This window comes from Mercenaria mercenaria, unplaced genomic scaffold, assembly GCF_021730395.1.
Source record: "Mercenaria mercenaria strain notata unplaced genomic scaffold, MADL_Memer_1 contig_1807, whole genome shotgun sequence".
Classification (NCBI taxonomy): domain Eukaryota; kingdom Metazoa; phylum Mollusca; class Bivalvia; order Venerida; family Veneridae; genus Mercenaria; species Mercenaria mercenaria.
The window spans coordinates 32087-54773 of NW_026459814.1; the positions used below are offsets into that span (position 1 = coordinate 32087).

The 22687-nt window shown below is 36.0% G+C and overlaps 1 protein-coding gene across 5 annotated transcripts in view; it reads right to left on the bottom strand.

Moving 5' to 3' along the window:
- Positions 1–22687, bottom strand: part of LOC128551888 (oxidation resistance protein 1-like) — a 65952-nt gene that overhangs the window by 28110 nt on the left and 15155 nt on the right. For 2 of the 5 annotated variants that reach the window (XM_053532829.1, XM_053532828.1), the window contains exons 3-5: positions 15253–15365; positions 14021–14068; positions 7150–7203 (exon numbers count right to left, since the gene is read on the bottom strand). In XM_053532829.1, coding sequence (XP_053388804.1) covers positions 7150–7203; positions 14021–14068; positions 15253–15365 — 215 coding nt within the window. The remainder of the gene's footprint in view (positions 1–7149; positions 7204–14020; positions 14069–15252; positions 15366–22687) is intronic. The other 3 variants (XM_053532830.1, XM_053532831.1, XM_053532832.1) reach the window with 3 other exon arrangements.

Consider the following 22687-nt stretch of genomic DNA (forward strand, 5'->3'; position numbering starts at 1 on the left):
TTGACTTTTACTTCTGATGACATGTAATAAAACACTGAACAGCTTGCCACCACATTGTCCAAGCTTTGAAGGGCAATAGTTTTGACTACTGACTGGCAAGCCATTCAATCAGTGTGTGTGTGTGTGTGTGTGTGTGTGTGTGTGTATATATATATATATATATATATATATATATATATATATATACAAGATATCAGATCAAAAATTAGTCAGCTTACCAATTCCTGTAAAGAAAATAAAATCCAGATCATCTATTACATGTATGTAAAAAAATGCTGTTTAAAACACTGAAGTTGTTTATACTGTCAATTATGTACTATATCATTGTTGAACTTAAACCAGTGGTCGTTCATTATCAAACACTATTTTCCCCCCTATTAAAGAGGCCACAACATAGTTATTTACGGCATTTAAAATAGTGATAAGGCAATCCCCTGCATGATTCAATTGTAATGACAGTATAGTCTTATGACTTTTTCATGTACAATCCGACATTCAAAGAATGTGAAGAATCATAAATCCAATGGTCAAAAATTAGAAAAAAAACAAGAGATCACAGAGTGATCTTGGCGCCCACCAATGTGCCATTTTTGAGTGTTCCAAATTTCAAGACTTATTGACTAGCTCAAGGTCAAATTTCATTTCCGTACACAACACAAATCTATGCATGTGGTCCAAATTTGAAGCCTGTACCTTCAAAAATGTGAATGTAGGTCACTAGGTCAATGTCAAGGTCAAAGTTTGTTTCGGTACACAAAACTATGCATGTGGTCCTAAATTTGAAGCCTGTAGCTACAGAAATGTGAAAGTAGGTCACTAGGTCAATCTTAAGGTCAAAGTTCATTTCGGTACACAAAACTATGCAAGTGGTTCAAATTTGAAGGCTGTAGCTTGAGAAATGTAAAAGTAGGTCACTAGGTCAAAATCCAGGTCAAATTTTACTTCGGAATAAAAAACTATGCATGTGGTCCAAATTTGAGCCTGTACCTTCAAAAATGTGAAAGTAGGTCACTAGGTCAATGTAAAGGTCAAAGTTTGTTTCGGTACACAAAACTATGCATGTGGTCCAAATTTGAAGGCTGTAGCTTGAGAAATGTAAAAGTAGGTCACTAGGTCAAAATCAAGGTCAAATTTTATTTCGGTATACAAAACTATGCATGTGGTCCAAATTTGAAGCCTGTACCTTAAAAATGTGAAAGTAGGTCACTAGGTCAATGTAAAGGTCAAAGGTCATTTCAGTACACAAAACTATGCAAGTGGTCCAAATTTGAAGGCTGTAGCTTGAGAAATGTAAAAGTAGGTCACTAGGTCAAAATCAAGGTCAAATTTTATTTCAGAATACAAAACTATGCATGTGGTCCAAATTTGAAGCCTGTACCTTCAAAAATGTGAAAGTAGGTCACTAGGTCAATGTCAAGGTCAAAGTTTTTTTCGGTACACAAAACTATGCATGTAGTCCAAATTTGAAGGCTGTAGCTTGAGAAATGTGAAAGTAGGTCACTAGGTCAAAATCAATGTCAAATTTCATTTTGAAACATGAAACTATGCATATGGTCCAAATTTGATGCCTGTACCTTCAAAAATGTGAAAGTAGGTCACTAGGTCAAAATAAAGGTCAAAGTTTTTTCCAGTGCACAAAATTATGCATGTGGTCCAAATTTGAAGGCTGTAGCTACAGAAATGTGAAAGTAGGTCACTAGGTCAAAATCAAGGTCAACTCATGTCAAGGTTCATCTTGCCACTCAAAAATATACATGTGGTCCAAGTTTGAATGTTGTAGTTACTGACAAGAACATTTTAAAAGCTTTTCCCTATATAAGTCTATATGAACCATGTGACCCCCGGGGCGGGGCCATATTTAACCCTAGGAGGATAATTTGAAAAAACTTGGTAGAGAACCACTAGATGATGCTACATTACAAGTATCAAAGCCCTAGGCTTTGTGGTTTGGACAAGAAGATTTTCAAAGTTTTTCCCTATATAAGTCTATGTAAACCATATGACCCCCAGGGCGGGGCCATATTTGACCCTAGGGGTATAATTTGAATAATCTTAGTTGAAGACCACTAGATGATGTCACATACAAAATATCAAAGCCCTAGGCCCTGTGGTTTTGGACAAGAGGTTATTCAAAGTTTTTCCCTATATAAGTCTATATAAACCATGTGACCCCCAGGGCAGGGCCATATTTGACCCCAGAGAAATAATTTGAATCATCTTGGTAGAGGACCACTAGATGATGCTTCATACCAAATATCAAAGCCCTAGGCTCTGTGGTTTTGGACAAGAAGGTTTTCAAAGTTTTTCCCTATATAAATCTATATAAATTATAGAAATAAACAAAGGGCCATAACTCACTCATAAATTGTTGAACCAGTCTGATTTTCAGGGGGACACAACTAGGGTACCAATACATCATTCTGACAAAGTTTGGTCAAAATCCCCCCAGTAGTTTCTGAGGAGATGCGATAACGAGAAATTGTTAACGGACGGACGGACGGACGGACGGACGGACGGAATGACGGACGGACGGACCACGGACGCAGAGTGATTTTAATAGCCCACCATCTGATGATGGTGGGCTAAAAACATGAAAATTTGTTTTAACACTAATAGCACTGTTGAACTTCTACAATAAAAAAGTGTTACATCTGAACAACAAACTGGTCTTTAAATGCATACATCATAATATTCTGTCAAAAATATTTCTTTCTTAAATTTACAATATGACATCCTTCAAAAAATATCTTTTTCTTTAGAATTTGTATTTATTTTCTGTTATTCCTTTTAATCTTACAGGAAACAATTATATTAGCTTTCAATTTCAAAATTCTCTATGCTGCAATTAGTCAGAATTTTTAAGTTGATATATTTGGAAGCAGAAGATGGGTTCCTCCTTGCAAGGAAGAAATTCATTGTTGTTGTTTTATATCTTTGTCCAATCAACTGGAGTGACAGGAGAATGAACAATGTGACAACAGATCTATATCAATGCCAGGAATCTTTTACTCTATAAAATGGCTAATTCACAGAGAAAATGCTGCTATAGCAAACTCTTTAATTTTCTAAAATCACCATATTTTAGGCAAAATGTCATAACTGACATTTAATGGTATCTTTAATGGGCAAAGAAACCTTGTTCATATATTGATAATATCTGCGAGGCCTTTTAAAACTATTTAAGAAATATGTAAGAATTTTCAAAATTCGGTTTAAAAATGAGAAAGTTAAGAACATTTCAACATCTGATCAGAATCAGGCAGCAGTTTTGTTTTCATGACAATTTTACATAAAACAGAATGGCAGATTTAATTTAGTTCTAAAAAATTTAATTTCTAAGTTAAAAATGGGCATAACTCTGTTAAAATTCAAATTAGAGTTATGGGTATTGTTTCTCCTGGTGCAGACTCTGATAGTAAGTAACTATTTTAAGTTTCATGGCAAATGCTTTGATATTTGACTTTATCAAAAACTTTAACCGATGGCAATGGCGGCGCCAGGGTGAGTGCAATAGCTCTACTTTTTCTTCGAAAAGTTTAGCTCACAATAGGGGTCATCTACATTGTAAGCCCTATCACCCTAAGAAGTTTGAAGGTTCTAGGTAGTTACTGATCGGAAATGAAGAAATAAGTGTGACAGACAGACAAACAGGGCAAAACAAATATGTCTCTCCCCATGGGGGTGGAGGGACATAATTAATCATTCTATGATTTGGAAAAATAAACTAGCAGACTAACAAGAACAAATATGTACAAGTACACTGTCGATATGCTGGACATGTACAAGCCTTGTAAGACACTTAATGGCGGCAAATGGCCCAGTGTCTTTAATTGGTTGTATCGGGGAGTCGAACAGTAAAGTATGGTGACAAAAGTTTCAAGCATGCAGCTCCAAAGCTTTGGAATGCCCTCCCAAAAAACCATGACAGGTTTGTTTCGTGTTGAGAAAGGGATTGCTCTTGTAATGTATTTAACGTTGAACATAATTTATGGATGATCTTGTTTTAAGTAACTATTCCTTTTGATCTTTTACCAATTTATTTACATGTATGTGTATGTATGTATGTGTTCTTTATGTTTTTGTAAAGCACTTTTGAACGTATATATTTTGTATGAAAAGAGTGCTATATAAGTGTGGTATAATAATAATAATAATAATAATAATAATATGAAACTTCATATTTCAGCAAACTTTCCCTCTCCACAAGAATATGAAACTTCATATTTCAGCAAACTTTCCCTCTCCACAAGAATATGAAACTTCATATTTCAGCAAACTTTCCCTCTCCACAAGAATATGAAACTTCATATTTCAGCAAACTTTGGAGAGGGACTTCATATTTCAGCATACTTTCTCTCTCCACAAGAATATGAAACTTCATATTTCAGCAAACTTTCCCTCTCCACAAGAATATGAAACTTCATATTTCGGCAAACTTTGGAGAGGGACTTCATATTTCAGCATACTTTCCCTCTCCACAAGAATATGAAACCTCATATTTCAGCAAACTTTCCCTCTCCACAAGAATATGAAACTTCATATTTCAGCAAACTTTCCCTCTCCACAAGAATATGAAACCTCATATTTCAGCAAACTTTCCCTCTCCACAAGAATATGAAACCTCATATTTCAGCAAACTCTCCCTCTCCACAAGAATATTAAACCTCATATTTCAGCAAACTCTCCCTCTCCACGAGAATATGATACCTCATATTTCAGCAAACTCTCCCTCTCCACGAGAATATGAAACCTCATATTTCAGCAAACTTTCCCTCTCCACAAGAATATGAAACTTCATATTTCAGCAAACTTTCCCTCTCCACAAGAATATGAAACTTCATATTTCAGCAAACTTTCCATCTCCACAAGAATATGAAACCTCATATTTCAGCAAACTTTCCCTCTCCACAAGAATATGAAACCTCATATTTCAGCAAACTTTCCCTCTCCACTTTACATTGACATTTATAAACGGGTTTTCCTGTATTATGTAAATCTCCTACTATTGAATATCTGTCAATTTATTATAACGCAAGACAAGTAGTAGCGCTACAGTAGACAACCAGACTCGGTCTTATATTGTTTTGCAAGTCAAACAGGATTTAAATAACAGAAAATATCAATTTTCTTGATTTAAGATCTGCCATTAAGCCCAATATATGATAAAAATATCATAATTCGCAGACACTGTTTCATGTTATTCAATTATCTTCTACTTAAATGCAATGTTAAAGCAGTAAGACTGCAGATTACCCAAAAAATTTCGGAAAATAAACATCACATTTACTGTACAACTTATGAAATAGAGAGCTTTTCTGCATAACTTTATAGACCAAAATAGTATATTCTTAAAGATATATCATGCTCAACTTTCAATTTTCAATTTTGTGGTTTCTGGGATGATCTGTGTATGAAAAGAATTAGAACAACTGCCTTACCCTGGCATGATCGTACGAGGCGACTAATAGGGTCTTAACACTTGGTTTTGCTGTAACTCTGTGATTCCAGCAGGTATGCAAATTTTGATTCCATACCTCATGTTTTTATTTCGATGTAAATGATTTGTAGTCCTGTTTGGTGCCATAATAACCTATACTGTGTTGGTGCACCGTAAAACCCAAACAAATAAATAAATTCAATTTTGAAAGTATGAAGAATTACCTAAAAGTTTTTACGTAAACATCGAATAAATACGATTAACAGTATGTCTTGTTAGGTTTAAAATACTACACATGTACAAGTAAACACAGTATATCATACATAACACTGGAAGTTTTTTTTGTAAACAAATGACTGTTACTTAAATGACATTTAACTGTGACAGAAGCTCTACATACATGTAGTCAGTTCATATACAGTTATTTCATACATAACTTTAGGTCGATTATGAAGGTAGTTCTACAGCTAATATTAATCACTCTCAACACCTCATTCCTGAAGGAATCCATCGCCACAAGGGTAATGAGAAAAGAGGCCAGTTTCCCTTTTAATGCTGAGCACCAAGCAAGGGAGCTAGCTGGTACCATTTTTCACATTTTTGGTATGACACTAGTACTGCCGAGGGATCGAACTCACAACCTCCTGTACTTGAAGCACGTGCTCTACCACTAGGCTATCGAGGCGGTTTCATATACAGTTGAAACTCTATATCTCAAATTCAAAGGAATTGAGTGCTTTACAAGATAACCAAAATACGACTTAAAATGATATTTTGGGCACCTGGTGCGACACAGTCATGTCTTCCAGATAACCTGATTCTGAGATAAGCAAGTTCGAGATATTGAGTGTCAACTGTATTTAGCTATTAAGTTAAATATGAGGATTTTCTATATTTGAATCAATATCTAATGACTGAAATATTATTGCTAAATATTGGAAATTAATAAAGTATGTATTTATATACTGATAGGAACTTACTGAATCACACTTTGTTTTTATCTTTATTTACAATAACTATGATATGCAACTGACTTCTAAATTTTTGGGAAAAACTTTTTTAAAGGCGTACGCTAGAATTCCCTGTATATGAGATGGGCGAGAATTTTCCCAATAACAGAATTTCTTTAAACTTTGGATATTGAAGGACAATCATCTAAGAAACAAAAATATGCAATAAAAATCATAGGTCACCGGTATCGAAAAAGAGTTATCTGCCCTTGAAAACGCCATTTTTTGGGGAAATGCGGTTTTCAAGGGCAGATAACTCTTTTTCGATACCAGTGACCTATGATTTTCATTGCATATTTTTGTTTCTTAGATGATTGTCCTTCAGTATCCAAAGTTTGAAGAAATTCTGTTATTGGGAAAATTTTCGCACCAAATTCTAGCATACGTCCTTAAAGACAAACCTTAAAGTACACCAAAACAGCTACACCTCAGACTTGAATCAACCAACAGGCCAGACTCATGTCTTTGTTACAGTAATAATTACAGCAACAAATAGGTTACTATTTTCTTAAAATAGTTTTCTAGTAAAATTAAAAATTCATTTCATCCAATCATTGACAACTAAAGTACGAGAGAGAGAATTACAGACTGACGTAATTGTAACTAATTACATTACGTTTATTTCTTGGTACAAAAACTAGACTCTTGGTTATAATGTACATATTACATTTCTATTTTCATAACTTTATGGTATGATTTTACCTTCAGGTCTTGAGCCCCATATTTTCTCCCTAAGAGTCTTTTTGTGATGTTTATCTGAAAATACACAATACATGCACAATATACAGCATAGGAATCATGCACGCATGCAAAGTTCAAATTTCTGACCAGAAAAAAATCTACAGTGAAAATTACTCTATCACCAAATAGCTACAATTTGATCTATTACATCTGTAACAAGTTTTTGTGACTATCAATTCTAATCATTCTACAGGTCTCAAAAACTTCTGAATTTTGTCAATTATTTGGCCAAATAGGCTTAGCAAAACTGAGCTTTAATCCTCAATTTATGTCTGACAGCTTTAAGGGATTCCCTCATCTATTGATGTCGTCCAACTGAAGGAAAACTGCCAAAACACTGACACTAGTCTGCCTATTTTTCAGTTCAAACTGTCTACCTTAAATATCACTGTCTGTCCTTTTCTGACAACACTTCAACATATATTTCTGTATATCTGTTCACATGACCTGTCATCTCTTATAAAGTTTCAAATACTTTCCTTTAAATGGTATTGATCCCAGTAAATGTAATGAACTGCAGCAGAAAGCTCCCTAAGGTAATCAGTAGATGACTGACGCAGACTTTTGAAACTTGATACTGCATTCGTAAACTCCCCTGGGGTAACCGTTTGCCAAGCTTCAAGCTAAACCATTTTGGCAAGTAAACTTTCGCTTTGTAAGAAATTCTGACATGACATTTACAGTGGAATGTGCAAATTTCTTCACCTGCTATAGGTTTTGTCTATAAGAATATTTTAACACACTGTAGTTTTGTATCTGCAGAGGCTGTTGCTCTGTTGTATTTGAATATATGTTCAAGTCTTGTATTACAGTGTTATTTTGACATGTCTTGTGCCATGTCTAAACAGTGTGTGGTACCCAGTTGAACTTTGAAGTGTAATGTGTTACAATGTTGTCATGTCTTGTGTTACTATGTCCTTCTCACCTATGTCATGTCTTGTGTTACTGTGTTCTTCTGACCTGTGTCATGTCTTGTTTTCTGTGTTCTTCTGACCTGTGTTATATCTTGTGTTACTGTGTTCTCCTGACCTGTGTCATGTCTTGTGTTACTGTGTTCTTCTCACCAATGTCATGTCTTGTGTTACTGTGTTCTTCTGACCTATGTCATGTCTTGTGAAATACTGTGTTCTTCTGACCTGTGTTATGTCTTGTTTTCTGTGTTCTTCTGACCTGTGTTATATCTTGTGTTACTGTGTTCTCCTGACCTGTGTCATGTCTTGTGTTACTGTGTTCTTCTCACCAATGTCATGTCTTGTGTTACTGTGTTCTTCTGACCTATGTCATGTCTTGTGAAATACTGTGTTCTTCTGACCTATGTCATGTCTTGTTTTCTGTGTTCTTCTGACCTGTGTTATATCTTGTGTTACTGTGTTCTCCTGACCTGTGTAATGTCTTGTTTTACTGTGTTCTTATGACCTGTGTCATGTCTTGTGTTACTGTGTTCTTCTGACCTGTGTCATGTCTTGTGTTACTTTGTTCTTCTGACATGTCATGTCTTGTGTTACTGTGTTCTTCTGACCTATGTCATGTCTTGTATTACTGTGTTCTTCTGACCACCATCATGTTTTGTGTTACTGTGTTCTTCTGACCTACGTCATGTCTTGTGTTACTTTGTTCTTCTGACCAATGTCATGTCTTGTGTTCCTGTGTTCTTCTGACCTATGTCATGTCTTGTGTTACTGTGTTCTTCTGACTTATGTCATGTCTTGTGTTACTGTGTTATTCTGACCTGTGTCATGTCTTGTGTTACTTTGTTCTTCCGACCTATGTCATGTCTTGTGTTACTGTGTTCTACTGACCTTTGTTATGACTTGTGTTACTGTGTTCTACTGACCTGTGTCATGTCTTGTGTTACTGTGTTCTACTGACCTATGTCATGTCTTGTGTTACTGTGTTCTATAGATCTATGTCATGTCTTGTTTTTTTACTGTTTTCTTCTTTCTGTCTTGTGTTACTTTGTTTTTCTGAACAATGTCATGTCTTGTGTTTACTAACGTGCTATTTCTCTTCTGTGTTAAAGTGTTCTTCTGAGTCATGTTATCTGATGTGTAACAGTGTAGTACTAACTTATGTCCTGTCATTTAATGCATTAATGTGTTATTCTAGTTTGTGTTATGTCATGTATTAGTGTGTTGTTCCTACTTGTGTCGTACCTTGTGTCACTATGCTGTCCTGATAATGTGTAATGTGTTTTGTGCTTTTCTGACAAGCATCATGAACAGAATGTGTTATTATGCTATTCTGACTGTGTCATGTCATGTTTGAATATACTGTCTTGACTTGTATTATGTCATATTTTACTTTGTTGTTCTCACTTGTGTAATGTAATGTATGTGTTAGGAACATGTTCCAATTTGTGTCATATATGTTACCCTGTAATTTAGACTTATAATTGTTTCCTGTGATGCCGTATGCTTGCTTTAGTCTTCATGTCACTTTGCTATTCATTGTCACCAATATCACCTGACAATGTGTTGTTTGACTTATGCCATATCATACTGTGTTAATTGTTCTTCTTTAAATTTGTGTTATTTTTTTTTACTAATCTGTTCTGGCTTTTGTCATGTGTTTACGGAATATTTCTTGTTTGTGTTAACTTCTTAACTTCCGTATACTTCAGAGTTGTTCTGACATATGTCCTTTTGCCTTCTGCCATGTCACTGTGTCAGTTTAAAATTGAAACATCAGTGCTATTAAATCAAAAGTGGGATGTCATATAATCCATTCCCTGTAGTTTTTGCACTACAAAAACAGGAAATGTAATGATTTCTATTTATGTGGGATGATCAGCTTTTGCTGTGTTGCATGGCAATAGAATATTTGTAACATAATGCCTCCTGACAAAGGGGAAGCATGCTTTATTTACAGATAAAATCACCAGCTGTGAGAAACTAATAAAGCCTTCCTTATACTGCTGTCTCAAAGGTCACCACCAAAAAAAAACAAACCCATCAAGATGAGACATCAACTGCTTATAAATTTGTAAACAGACTTCTGTAATATCAAACCAGCTATAATTTTAACTACTGCAGCTGGAACTACTTTAAGCTAATGTCAAGGACTATTTACCATTTAAGAAAGACAAGATTTCTCTAAACAGACAGTGAAAAAAAAGAGCGTAAACAGGGGGAGCAAACTAGATCTGTGGTCTTTTGGGCTGATATCTGGCCCCATTCCCCTTCCCTAAAGAAATATTTTCCCCTATTTTTAACAAATTTCTCCTTTCTTTACACATAACAAAAATTCTAAGTTAAAGATCTATATAATTATGTTAAATGTACCATTTACAACACAAGAAAGTGTGCTTTTAAGCCTTCTTTTGCCATATGTATAATATATTTATGAAATTTTTTTTCAATTGGTAACATGACTTTTCCTCTATTTCAGTTGTTACTACACAATTTCCCCCTCATTTCCCAAAAACAAAATGGTTGGCCAGAGTTTACAAAATATTGTTGCAAGAGTTGTGGACCCTATCATATAAGATGTTGGTGATAGTGAGAAAAAACTATTTCAAATCTGAGCAAAAAAAGCAAAAACTTTAACCTAAAGTTCTAAAAAGAAAGGGACATAATTATGTAATAGTTAAGAAGATATCTGAATCTTGTCAATATGTAGTTGATGAAGACAGTGCTTTTGAGTTTAAAGTAAATCCATCCAGTGATTTTGTAGACATACAGGAACAATATTCCATTGTAGAGCAACCAAAGTCCACTCATAAGTAAGTTTTTGTTGCTACAATAAGTATAATTTTGCACACAAAACGAAAAACAACAACAGACGTGTGTAATAATATATTAGACATAGAAATGAATAAAATTAAATAACATTACACTTTCTTTATATTTCCATCTATCTGTGATCAAGGTTTAAATGAAGTAAGGCTACCAAAAACAAGAGGGCCATGATGGCCCTATATCGCTCACCTGAATTTAATTGCTTTCTTGAAAAATATTCTTCGCTAAAGCTAAACATGTAACCCCATGGGGTGGGGTCAATTTGACCCCGGAGGTCATGATATGAACAAATTTTGTAGAAGTCTATTAGGCAATGCTACATGTCAAATATCTAAGATCTAGGCCTTCTGGTTTATTTTTAGAAAATTTTTGAAGACTTTTCTATGTAAAATCAAGTGACCCCTGGGGCGGGGGCAATTTTGACCCCGGGGGTCATGATTTGAACAAATTTGTAGAGGTCCACTAGGCCATGCTACAAGTGAAATATCTAAGCTCTATGCTTTCTGGTTTATTTTTAGAAATTTTTTGAAGATTTTCCTACATAAAACCAAGTGACCCCTGGGGTGGGGTCAATTTTAACCACGGGGGTCATGATTTGAACAAATTTTGTAGAGGTCCACTAGGCAATGCTACAAATGAAATATCTAAGCTCTAGGCCTTCTGGTTTATTTTGAAGATTTTTCTATGTACAATCAAGTAAATCCATGAGGCGGGGTCAATTTGACCCCGGGGGTATGATTTGAACAAATTTTGTAGAAGTCTACTAGGCAATGCTACATGTCAAATATCTAAGATCTAGGACTTCTGGTTTATTTTAAGAAATTTTTTGAAGATTTTCCTATGTAAAATCAAGTGACGCCTGGGGCGGGGTCAATTTTGACCCCGGGGTTCATGATTTGAACAAATTTTGTAGAGGTCCACTAGGCAATGCTACATGTCAAATATCTAAGCTCTAGGCCTTCTGGTTTATTTTTAGAAATTTTTTGAAGATTTTCCTATGTAAAATCAAGTGACCCCTGGGGTGAGGTCAGTTTTGACCCCGGGGTATGATTTGAACAATTTTAGTAGAGGTCCACTAGGCAATGCTACATGTCAAATATCTAAGCTCTAGGGCTTCTGGTTTTTGAGAAGAAGATTTTTTAAGATTTTCCTATGTAAAATCAAGTGACCCCTGGGGCGGGGTCAATTTTGACCCTGGGGTCATGATTTGAACAAAATTGATAGAGGTCCACTAGGCAATGCTTCACACCAAATATCTAAGCTCTAGGGCTTCTGGTTTTTGAGAAGAAGATTTTTAAAGTTTTTCCTTTTGGTTGCCATGGCAACCAGAATTCTGTATGGAATTCAATTCTTTGAACAATTTTTAAAGAAGACCATCCAAGGAACATCCCTGTGAAGTTTCATCAAAATTGGCCTGTTGGTTTAGGAGGAGATGTTGTTTAAAGGAAAGTGTGGACGGACGACGGACGGACGGACGGACGGACAGACGGACGGACGGACGGACGCCGGATGGTGAGCGATCACAATACCTCACCCTGAGCACTTTGTGCTCAGGTGAGCTAAAAATTGAATGAAACTGACAACCACATCTATAAAATATGAATATTCTACAAACAAGCCAGGCCACGATGACCCAAGACTGCTCGCCTGAGCTTCACAGCTCAAACAGTTTAACAATTTTGGTTTACAGTCATTGCAAGAAACAGCACGTTCTGTAAAAGCAGAAATTTTTTAGGGTTTGATTTTCGCTATATTCGTGAGCCCCTACATCTTGTAAAAATTTCTCCTCAAGTATATTAGCCATTAATATAATTCAAATTCAAGTATGATACCATTTTTACAATTTCTCGAATATTAAACATTGCAAACATACTCAATATTTCAAATTTGCGAAATTCTGACCCATCGAAAATATGTGCTTTCCCAGTATAGTCCATTTTATTTGACCTGGCGGGGCGGAGTTAATCTCTGACATATGCAAATAATGGTAATCTCAAAACAAATGAGCAAAATAAGTAGAGCAATATAATTGTTTCATTCCGTAATCTTCGGTGACCAACGACTAAAATTCAACGCTACGTTGGTTACATGTACTACATACCCTGCACAAAAATGTAGTGGACCGTAGCGAAACCACGCCCCGCCAGGTCAAATAAAATTCCCTATACTTTGAAGTAAAATGATAATAATAAGCATCAGAGTACTTGTCTATATAGAGATAGATATAACTGTGATGTATTTTGACACACAAATCTTGGTATACAGCATGACATTGTGCACATAAATTAAAGTGTTTAAGGTAATCTGATGTCTAAAATTTATTAGTAATACTAATATGGTGACATGTTATCCTTTCTGATTCATATTATGATAAGAAATGTTCACAAGAAATAGATTGCCGTTTTCTTGTAAATTCTGTCTAAGATTGCTAAAATTTCTGCCATTTACTACAGATCTAGGGCAGCCATATGTTTACAACAGTGACTGTAAAGTATGATTTTCATCTATTAACAATAATTGAATTTTTATCAAGAATTCTCATGGTGTATAATTTCAGGTTAAATAAAAGCAATTATTCAGATATTAAACTTTACAAAAAACTCAACATTAAGAATACACAGATTCAGCCAAGCAAAAAAACATCTAATTTTTACACAGTATTTGCATAGTTCACAACATCTAAACAATCAAGTCTCAGAAAAACAAGCATCATCCAAATTGTCAGTATTTAGACAGGTCCTTTAATGCATGCAACAAGTTTTAACAAAACCGGCTACAACAAAAAGAAGGTCATTCTACAAGCAATAAAACACTGTAACAAATAACAGTGTCCAATTGTAACTTTGAAACAGCAGTAACGTCTAAGGACCAAAAAGAGCAGATATAATTTAAAGATTTTTTCGAAGAAAATCTGTCTTTTTTTATATCTAAAAATATTCTCATAGATAATTATATAACATACTACGAAACATGTATGCGATTCCTTCACTACTCCAAAATCCATAAATCTGCTCTTTTTTGTTATAAGTTACTAATCCAAATTCTCAACGTAACATTTGGACACAGTGAATAAGCAAGACAAAAAGATCACTTACTGACTAGCGAATCTAAATTCTCTGTTGAGTATCGACTCACTAACTCCACTTAGATGCAAATAAAAAGAAAAATCGTGACTTTTTGGAACAGAAAATCAAGCAAAAGAAAGCCACCCTGTTAACCTTTACCATGCTTAATTTCTAAAATGATCTAGTCCATTATTCAATTTAGGCAGTACTACTTACTATTCAGGGTGTTCGCTGAAAATTTATTGACTATTCAGTGGTCGCAAAGGCAGAATCACTTGCCGCCAGCAGGCAAAAGATTAATCATTCCAGTGAATTTGACATAAAACATAATAACAGCCTGTGCTTGTTTATACTGGCAATGTAAGAAAACATTCTTTAACAGGTGCTGTTAAAACAATACCTAGTTTACAAACAAAACTTCATAAAAATTTTATTAGTTTCAAAATGCTCAGACTCCAGAGACTTCCAAACTATTTGGTTCAACAGTTCCTGAAAAACATGGTCCCATATTCATGAACATTACATTTTAGTTTGATCTGAAAGTCAGTCTTACACTTAAGAATGGCAAACATTCAATTTCTCATAATTTTGCTTATAACTTATTCATGCTGCACCACTGTTTGTTGCGAAATGAAGACTCCTGAACAGCTATCTGCAATCCATGCATATTTTACAATGCCAAAGCATACAGAGAATTTAGAATTTTAAAGTTTAAGTTTCAGCCTCTAAACATTGATAAATACGGGCCCAGGTTCCTGAGAAACATGCTGAAAATATTGGTGCATAATTTTTACAAAAATTAATGAAACCTGTCCCATAAGGTCATGCATCTCATGATAGCTAAGATTTGTGAGGTGATTGAAAGCATTTGGTCAGTAAGTTTCCGAGAAACAATTGCTTACACCTAAATCTTTTGTGATGCAATATGCCAACCTGTACCTCAGACTCTAATGAAAGGGTGATTGACACCAGTCCTGTGATGTATTCAGCTCTTACGGATTTTAAATACACTAGGCCGTATGAAACACTTAGCACTTGTGTGCCTCAAGAGACCCAGCGCATGGCTATATCCACTTGTACAGAATACATCCTCCAAAACAACTTTCTGTTAAAATAACTCTTACAAATATCTACCTGCACAAGCAGCGACCTGCTGCAAAACATGAAGTGGTATCGTCTCAAGTAAATTTCAAAGTAAGTAAACCCTGCATCTAGAAAAAAATGCTTTGACACTGAAAAGCCCTTGACATTCTACTATGTACCTGGTATATCTAATTCTCCACCAGTGATTGTGTTCACAGATGTCTGGCCATTGTTGTCTGCTGTTTTAAGGTCAAGCTCATCAGCATGTGCAGGCTGGGTGTTTCCTCGAAATCTGAAATATATAACAACAAGAGGGCCATGATGGCCCTATATCGCTCACCTGTTATCATTGCACTTGAGGACAAGAAGGTCCTCAGAAAAAATATCTAAGTCCAAAGGACAGGAACAACAAAGGGAAGAAATTTAACCAAAAAGAAAAAAAAATGCTTACAAGGTACAGATATGTCAAAATACACCTAAAAATTGGAGGTACCATCCATGTTGTACCACAGAAAAGTGGTCTCGGTTTTTCCCTACGGCCAATAATAAAAAAGTTACTAAAAATAAGCTATTTATAGTAACGTAAAAGGGAAGTAATAAAAAAAAACAAATTATTGTAAGTGAACAAAATAAGGATCTGCCAAATAAATCTGTTGACATAAATGAAATTTCAGATCAGTATCTTCATTAGTTAAGGAGAAATACCCATTTTAATTTGAAATAAAGGGAGGTAATTTGAAATAAAATCAGTCCATAGTTATCTACCCTGATTGGCTCAGTCCAACTTATGACAATAATGAAATTTCAAATAAGTCCTATAAGTACTTACTGATATAAATCCATTTTGATTACAATCAGGGGAGGTAATCAGATATAAAATAACTCTGGAACCTATGATTGGATCTGATTTGTCATGGAATTCAAGATCTATTGTTGTTGAAGATATTTGGAAGTTTGTATCAAATAAAACCATAAATGAAGTAAATATATGGCTGCAAAAGCCAAAATAGCCAATTTTGGACCTTTCAGGGGCCATAACTCTGGAACCCATTAAGGGATCTGGCCGGTTTAAAAAAGGAACCAAGATCTTATGGTGACACAAGTTTTGTGCAAGTTTGATTAAATTCAAATCATAAATGAAGCTGCTATTGTGCAGACAAGGTCAAAAAAGCTAATTCTGGCCCTTTCAGGGGCCATAACTCTGGAACCCATAATGGAATCTGGCCGGTTTAAGAAAGGAACCAAGATCTTATGGTGATACAAGTTGTGTGCAAGTTTGGTAAAAATCAAATCATAAATAAAGCTGCTATTGTGCAGACAAGGTCAAAATTGCTAATTTTGGCCCTTTCAGGGGCCATAACTCTGGAACCCATAAAGGAATCTGGCCAGTTCAAGAAAGGAACCAAGATCTTATGGTGATACAAGTTGTGTGCAAGTTTGGTAAAAATCATATCATAAATAAAGCTGCTATTGTGCAGACAAGGTCAAAATAGCTAAATTTGGCCCTTTCAGGGGCCATAACTCTGGAACCCATAATGGGATCTGGCCGGTTCAAGAAAGGAACCGAGATCTTATGGTGATACAAGTTGTGTGCAAGTCTGGTTAAAATAAAATCATAAATGAAACCACTATCGTGCAGACAAGAAATTGTTGACGGACGGACGGACGGACGGACGGACGGACTGACGGACGCACAGACGACGGACGACGGACGAAGGGTGATCACAAAAGCTCACCTTGTCACTATGTGACAGGTGAGCTAAAAACACTATTAAATGTAAATAAAAATACATTAGATCTTTATCTAAAATAGGATCAGCTGAAAAAAAAACATGCTCTAGCTACAAATCAATGATCATTTTCTGTTTCTAGCTTCACATGCCCTTGACCTTTGCAACTAAAACATCAAGCAAGAGCTCTGACTAACTTTGCATGATATATCCATTTTCAATGAGTTTGTAAACAGTCTAGTAAAAGACATTATATAATTATGGAACCATTGATGGCTTGGCTTCAGGCATATTTTAGGGTTTTCTCTCAATAAAACAAGTGAATGAAGTATTGCCATGCAATACAAAGTCCCCTACTGGAAGGCACCTAATTTTCTCTACTGCAGTATAACATAATGAACTGATATCTGTCAATGATGTATAAACAATATTGTACTACATATACAATATGTTATAACAACACACTTGGATTAAAATGTGCATATATAAAAACCCACAGTTGTTTTCATATTGAATTTTTTTGGCTGATTATAAAAATGTTATCATGTAAGTTATTTATAGTAACAACAAAGGGAAATTAATCTTTAAAAAAAAAAAAAAAAAAAAAAAAAATAATAATAATATAAGTCCACAAGAAACTCTTTACCAGGTAGAGATAGGTCAAAATACACCTAAAAATTGGATGTAACATGCATGCTGTACCACAGAAAAGTGGTCTCGATTTTTCTCTACCGCCAGTAATAAAAAAGTTACAATAAAATCTATTTATAGTAACAACAAAGGGACGTAATTCTAAAAACAAGGGTGCCTCATGGTGGTGAACATTTGGTCCAAGTTACATCAAAATCCCTCCATGCATGAAGAAGAAATGTTCCGTACAAAGTCATTCTTGAATTTGACCTTTGACCTCTAAATATGACCTTGACCTTAGACCTAGGGACCTGGTTCTTGCGCATGACATGTTGTCTCATCCAGGGGAATATTTGTGCCAACTGATATCTAAATCCTGCTTTGCATGCCAAAGTTATAGACCGGGCAGGAAAAAAATCCTCTTGACCTTTGATCTCAAAGTGTGACCTTGACCTTTAAGCTAGGGTACTGGGTGTTGCGCATGACACGTCGTCTCATCATGGGAAACATTTGTGCCAAGTAATATTAAAATCCCTTCATGGATGGCAGAGTTATGGACGGGACAGGAAAAAAACTCGTTGACCTTTGACCCCCAATTGTGACCTTGACCTTTGAGCTAGGGGTCCGGGATTTGCGCATGACACGTCGTCTCATCATGGGGAACATTTGTGCTAAGTGATATTAAAATCCCTTAATGAATGTCAGAGTTATGGACCGGACACGAAACTGACCCTGTTCATGCTATGTTAACATTTGACTGCTAAGTGTGACCTTGACCTTTGAGCTAGGGGTCTGAAAGTTGTGCATGACACATCGTCTTATTATGAGGTACATTTGTACCAAGTAATATTAAAATGCCTTCATAGATGGGAGAGTTATGGACCGGACAGGAAAAAAGCCTTGTTGACCTTTGACCTCCAATTGTGACCTTGACCTTTAAGCTAGGGGTCCAGGTTTTGCGCATGACACGTCGTCTCCTCATGGGGAACATTTGTGCCAAGTAATATTAAAATCTCTTCATGGATGGGAGAGTTATGGACCGGACAGGAAAAAAGCCCTGTTGACCTTTGACCTCCAATTGTGACCTTGACCTTTGAGCAAGGGGTCCGGGATTTGCGCATGACATATCATCTCATCATGGGGAACATTTGTGCCAAGTAATACTAAAATCCCTTCAAGGATGGGAGAGTTGTGGACCGGACAGGAAAAAAGCCCTGTTGACCTTTGACCTCCAATTGTGACCTTGACCTTTGAGCTAGGGGTCCGGGTTTTGCGCATGACACGTCGTCTCATCATGGGGAACATTTGTGCCAAGTAATATTAAAATCCCTTCATGGATGACAGAGTTATGGACCGGACACGAAATTGCGGACGGACGGAATGACGGAATGACAGAATGACGGAATGACGGAAAGACGGAATGACGGAAAGACGGAATGACGGAAAAGCGCATTCCTATAGTCCCCGAAACTGGTTTTCAACCAGTAGGGGACTAATAAACAGAAGACCTGGCTGCAGTCCAATATCAGGAACTGTCAAAAATAAAATTGACACTGAAGACCCAACTGCAGCCCAAAATCAGGAAATCAGAAGCAGTTGAGCATCAGGAAATATTATATAGAAATAGAATTGACAAGGCCTGAGCATGCAGCCCAATACTGGGAACTGACAAAATAAAATTGTCAGAAACAGGCAGCTGCAGCCCAATACAAGGAACTGTCACAATAAAACTGACGAAATTTCAGCTGCAGCCTAAATACCAGGATCTGTTTATATACAATGAAATTGACACAAAAACAACTGCAGGCCAAGATCAGGAACTGACAGAAACCCAGCTGTAGCCCAATATCGGAACTATCGCAATAAAATTGACAGAAACCCAGCGCTGCGCAGCCAAATATCCTACCCAGCTGAAGCCCAAATTCAGGAATTTTCACAGTAAAATTTGCACAATGGTAGTAACTATAAGCTTTCTATTGTGTTTTTCTTGCTTTAAAAACAGATTTACAGAGACAATAATCCAATAATGTGGATCTACAAGAGTAACCTCCCCTTTTTTATTCGCCAAAAAATGAAAACACTAAAGGTTACTCCTCTCTACTGTTACAAACATAATGAATCTATCCAGATTCATGTGAGGGGAAAAAGGCTAATTCCCTGATTTATCAAATTACAGTATAGGAAAATTGTTCAATTGTCTGAATAAATTGCCTCATAAAAAACATGATGTATATTCCACAGTTTTCCCTGAAGAATTCCAAAATGAGCTGCGCCATGAGAAAACCAAAATAGTGCGTTTGCGGCCAGCGTGGATCCAGACCAGCCTGCACATCCGCGCAGTCTGGTCAGAATCCATGCTATTCGCTTTAAAACCCTATTGGAATTAGAGAAACTGTTAGCAAACAGCATGGATCCTGACCTGAGACTGCACGGATGCGCAGGCTTGTCTGGATCCATGCTGGTGGCAAAGCCACTATGTTGGTTTTCTCATGGCGTGGCTCAAATAGTTATTTCCATAAAAGAAGCGCTGCTCAAGTTCATAAACAAAGCATTTCAGTTGGAACCTTAGCCTAAAGTCATTTCTTCACATTTACTTCACAAACAAATTTTTTGAGGACATACAGAAGATGTCAATATCTTTTTATAATGAAACAAATTGAAGGACCTGCATATTCTCAAAATAACCCACTTAAACCTACCATCGATAAACCTGAGGTTTCATCAAAAATCTCTTCAAGCTGTATATATATATATAAAATTATATATGTTATAAAGTTCATTGTAACGTATGACCAATCTTTTGTGACTAACAGACTGCTAAGCAGAAATGAAATAATACATAATCATGTACTGTCTTATATACCAAAGTTATGCAAAAGATCAGCATTGTACTTTTTAAGTTATTGTCATATTATGGACTATTTGCTGCCATAGCAACCACATTTGTTGTCATAGCAACCATATTTGTTGTCGTAAATGTGGTTGTCATAGCAACTATATTTGTTGTCGTAGCAACCACATTTGTTGTCATAGCAACCATATTTGTTGTCGTAAATGTGGTTGTCATAGCAACTATATTTGTTGTCGTAGCAACCACATTTGTTGTCATAGCAACAAAACGAAAGAAAGTAAATATTCTCCATATTGCCATCTATCAACTTAAATACCTTTTTTACACGTTTACCTGAACATTCAAGAGTTGTTCTGCCTACGGTACTTCAAGCTGTTACACTACTTGTCCTTTTGTCAACAAAAGCACCTCATTTGGAGTCGATACAGACATAAGAAACCCAGGTACAGAAACATCATTTTCGTCTTAATGAAAATAGATCTACAAACCATAGCATTACATTTCCAATTCGAACCCATTATAAAAACAAAGTGATTGCCAATAAAGAACAAGATTGCTTTAAAGACTAATAAAAAAGCTATTAAAATAATAATGGAAGTAATTTTCTGGTCGCTGTCTATCAATTAAGACATTGATAATTATTGAACAAAATGATTAGGAAACTATGAAAAAAGACAAAGAACTTGTCCATGTATTAGCAAGGTACAACCATAGGTGACCAAGTGGTCTATAGGTAGCCCGGTGGTCTAGCTGTAACATGCTTGACTGTCAATCCAGAGGTCCAGGGTTCAAATTCTGGTCAAGACACTGGAAAGTCTTGAGTGTCTCCCATCTAACTAAGAAGACAGTACTGGTCCTGCCAAGGAATGACGGCTTCGCATGTATCGTTGTTCGTTTTCCACAACAGAACCACAGATACTCCTTTCCCACAACAACAGACACTAGTTTCCCACAACAGAACAACAGACACTCGTTTCCTACAACAGACACTTGTTTTCCACAACAGAACAACAGACACCCATTTCCCATGACAGAACAACAGACACTCATTTCCCAAAACAGAACAATAGACATTCATTTCCTTCCCACAATATAGAATAACAGACACAATAGAATAACAGAATGGAACAACTGACAAACATTTCCCATAACAGAACAACGGACAAGTAGTCTAAAATTAGCAGTCTCCATTTTTCACATAGACCACAATCTTGTGATGTAAATGTTAATAGTCTAACAGTTCACATTATGTATAGATAATCTCACAGTTCTTGCAACATTACACAGATTTCATCATACCACATACATATGTCACAATATGTTACAGAAATTCTGAAATTATATCATTTAAAATCAACAGAAAGCATATTCAACCAAATATATACTTTAAAACTCAGTGAAAAATCCCACTCTGTATAATACCTATATCCTTCATATTGTGACGACGTAGAATATTCCGAAAAGAGAAGTCTCGTTACACGATATATTGATACTGTCAGTACTGTATCAGCTGAGTGAATGTAGTATCGGCCACTTCAATGATACCAAATAAACACCAGTGCACGATCAATAAAGCTAAACCATCTTATAGATTTTTTCTCTCCGCAAGAGCCCTTCTCAAATAAATCAGTAACCCCAATTAATGACGTTTTTTTTAAAGAACAAAAGATAATTATTGCCTAGGTGAATATCTGATCAATCCTCGGTTTTCTTGTGGTCAATAAAAAAAATCAACCTTTACAAACAGCTAGCCTGCCGGCCTTCAACTCAGTACGCAGAACACAAGTTGTTGGTCAAAGGTTGCCAGTTTGTGACTCCTGGTTGTGGGGCAAATATTACCATTATGTGACTTTAACAGTGGAAATAATTATATCCTCCATCTAATGTTCTATGAATCATGTGTGGAAGTTGTCCTCTACCTATTAATCATACATGTAAGAAAGTTGTTCACTACCAAAGAATCATATGGAAACGTAAAAAATGTCCTCCACTTATGAATCTAATGAATCGTGTGGGGAAATTATCCTGCACCTCTTAATCATCTTGGGAAGTTGTCATCTACCAATGAATCATGCGGGGAAGTTGTCGTCTACCAATGAATCATGTGGGGAAGTTGTCGTCCACCAATGAATCATGTGGGGAAGTTGCCGTCTACCAATGCATCATGTGGGGAAGTTGTCGTCTACCAATGAATCATGTGGGGAAGTTGTCCACCAATGAATCATATGGGGAAGTTGTCGTCTACCAATGAATCATGTGGGGAAGTTGTCCACCAATGAATCATGTGGGGAAGTTGTCGTCTACCAATGAATCATGTGGGGAAGTTGTCGTCCACCAATGAATCATGTGGGGAAGTTGTCCACCAATGAATCATGTGGGGAAGTTGTCGTCTACCAATGAATC